Source organism: Cyprinodon variegatus, unplaced genomic scaffold (genome assembly GCF_000732505.1).
Source record: "Cyprinodon variegatus isolate N-32 unplaced genomic scaffold, C_variegatus-1.0 Scaffold294, whole genome shotgun sequence".
Taxonomy (NCBI): Eukaryota; Metazoa; Chordata; class Actinopteri; order Cyprinodontiformes; family Cyprinodontidae; genus Cyprinodon; species Cyprinodon variegatus.
In genome coordinates, this window is record NW_015150747.1 from 637,847 (window position 1) to 640,127 (window position 2,281).

Here is a 2,281-nt window from a genome sequence, read left to right on the forward strand (position 1 = left end):
ATGGATGGATAGATAGATGGATGGGTGGTCAGTAGGTTAATATTTAAGTTTTCATGTTTAAAACATAAAGTTTAAACATTTCTTTCATTTCTGAGGTTGCCATGGAAACTCTTATAACACAATCCAATTACTGTAAAGATAAAGGAAAATTGGAGAGATGGATTCGGACAGACTTCCAACCTTTAGGCAGGAACGTGACGACATTTCCTTCCTAGCAGATCTGCAGACTTGCCTCTTTGTTCAAACACCAACCAATAGCTTAGAAACAGAAACCGTTGCATTAAAACCTGCAGGTCTTCTGCTCAGGTTGGATTCACGGACTTTAAAAAGTACATTCCTGAATGGGTTTAATGTTTTTTTAGTTAAATCCATCAGAGCTGGTTGTTGTCAGAATCTAACAGACTTTCACAACTAAGTTGAAAAGACAAATTATACATTTCACTCTATGCTGAAAAACATTATCTGCACGTTTTCCCAGACATTCAACACTAGAAAGTCAAACTGGCCGAGGGAACAGAGGTGGACAGGACGCCCCTTTTGATTTAAAGGTGCTACACATCTGCTCCCCGCAGGTGTTCATATGACAACTTAATCTGGGTTTAATTCATTCCATGAGAAAAAATTTGTTCTCCGAAAAATCCAACCATGCTTCCATATGTGTGTCCATGTTCAAAGAGCATCTGAGGAAGTGAAATCCAGGAGTGATTCCCATCCAAGCGGACTGCATGTGACAGCAGGGGGGTACCGATCCCAAACCTGGATAGAAATCAGCAGCTTACTGTATAATAAGAATAAATTACTTCAGTGCTCCTGTTTTCTATTTGGTTGGTTTGTTTCACCCCCCCAAAACCAACTCCACCCTGAACTTTGTGAGGTTGTAGATATCAAGGAAGACCCTCTGGGCCTCATTCATCCACAGTAACACAGCAAGAACCTATGAAGTGGATCTAGACTGCTGATGAGATCCTGCAGCACTGCAGGTATTCAGCTGCTGCAGAAGAAGCAGCAGAGAGAAGCTCAGCATAAAGAGACCAGAACCTCCACATCAGGTCTGAGCCAAGGATCCTGATTTGTGGGATCCAGCTGCGAATGCCTGCTGGAGATTAGAACCTCCAATCCCTCAAAAGGCGCCTCCCTACGCCGGGGTTTCCCACTCCACTGGCTTTTACCCTCCCTTGCCTTTTTATCCACTCGTAACAGTAAAAACAGATATTAACACCGTTTGTAAAGTGCCTTGAGATGACGTGTTGTAAATCAATTGAATTAGTTTTTAAAACTGTCAATAATCAAACATGGCTCGGAGTACAATATTTACCTGTAACGCTATCAATAGTAAAGAAAATTGTTGTCTGCATACTAAGGTTCATTTAGGTTTATTTTTCCCATTAAAACAATAAAACCTCAGATGACCTTTAAATGTTATATTTGGTTTTGAACCATCATCTGCATTGCGCTCCATGCTGAGATTGAAAAATGAGAGTTTTTCATGTTTATTAAATTATACTTAAATATGAATTTAATTATTTGTAATTTTTATTGGAAACCGTGTCGAATATTGAATATTTTCCAGGGTATTGATATGGAAGTAGAACTTTTAGCATTGTGATGCAGATGGGTACAAAATTCAGGGCTTTTATTGGTACCAACCCAATTCCATAGGTACCACAAAGGACCTGTAAAATCCACCGGTTCCTAAATGCATCATGGTGACAAAGAGGAAGCGGTCGATTTTCCATGGTGGACATGAACGCAGCATTGCAAGCTCTGGAGCTTGATGATGTCAGAACCTGCAGCAGTAAACTAGAGCCATGGAGACTGGATCATCTCTATAGCTCTGCAGTAAACAAAGCTATCATGGCTGTTAGAACTCGCTCTGCTCCAGATGTGATGCAGATGTTCGAGGCCAGTGGCGGAATAACTTCAAATCTAAGGAATTATCTGGTTACTTGATGAACACACCTGAACCGCAGCCTGGTAGAACTTCTGAGAAAGCTCCCTCAACTCTCCATCTTCTGCCGTGATGCCCCCTGCTGTCGGCGTTGTGTACTGCTCCAGTTTATCCAGCTGCAACACCTGCAATTTTTTTATTACAAAAATAAGATGACTGGGTCACAGACTGAAGACATGTTTATATTTTTAATTCCCAAAATTCAAAACTTACCTTTCACAGACAGAGTTATACCAAGATGCGTTCAAAAAGCATGTTAACCAGAGCTTAAAGGAATAGTACACCCAAAACATGATTAGCCTTCATTTTCTACTCACCCCCATGCTGAACAAC

General features: G+C 40.8%; 1 protein-coding gene across 1 annotated transcript in view; it reads right to left on the minus strand.

Annotated features, from left to right (window-relative positions):
- lonp2 (lon peptidase 2, peroxisomal) overlaps nucleotides 1–2,281 on the minus strand; it is a 55,858-nt gene that overhangs the window by 41,981 nt on the left and 11,596 nt on the right. Inside the window, exon 3 of the mRNA XM_015383787.1 lies at nucleotides 1,960–2,073. Coding sequence (XP_015239273.1) covers nucleotides 1,960–2,073 — 114 coding nt within the window. The remainder of the gene's footprint in view (nucleotides 1–1,959; nucleotides 2,074–2,281) is intronic.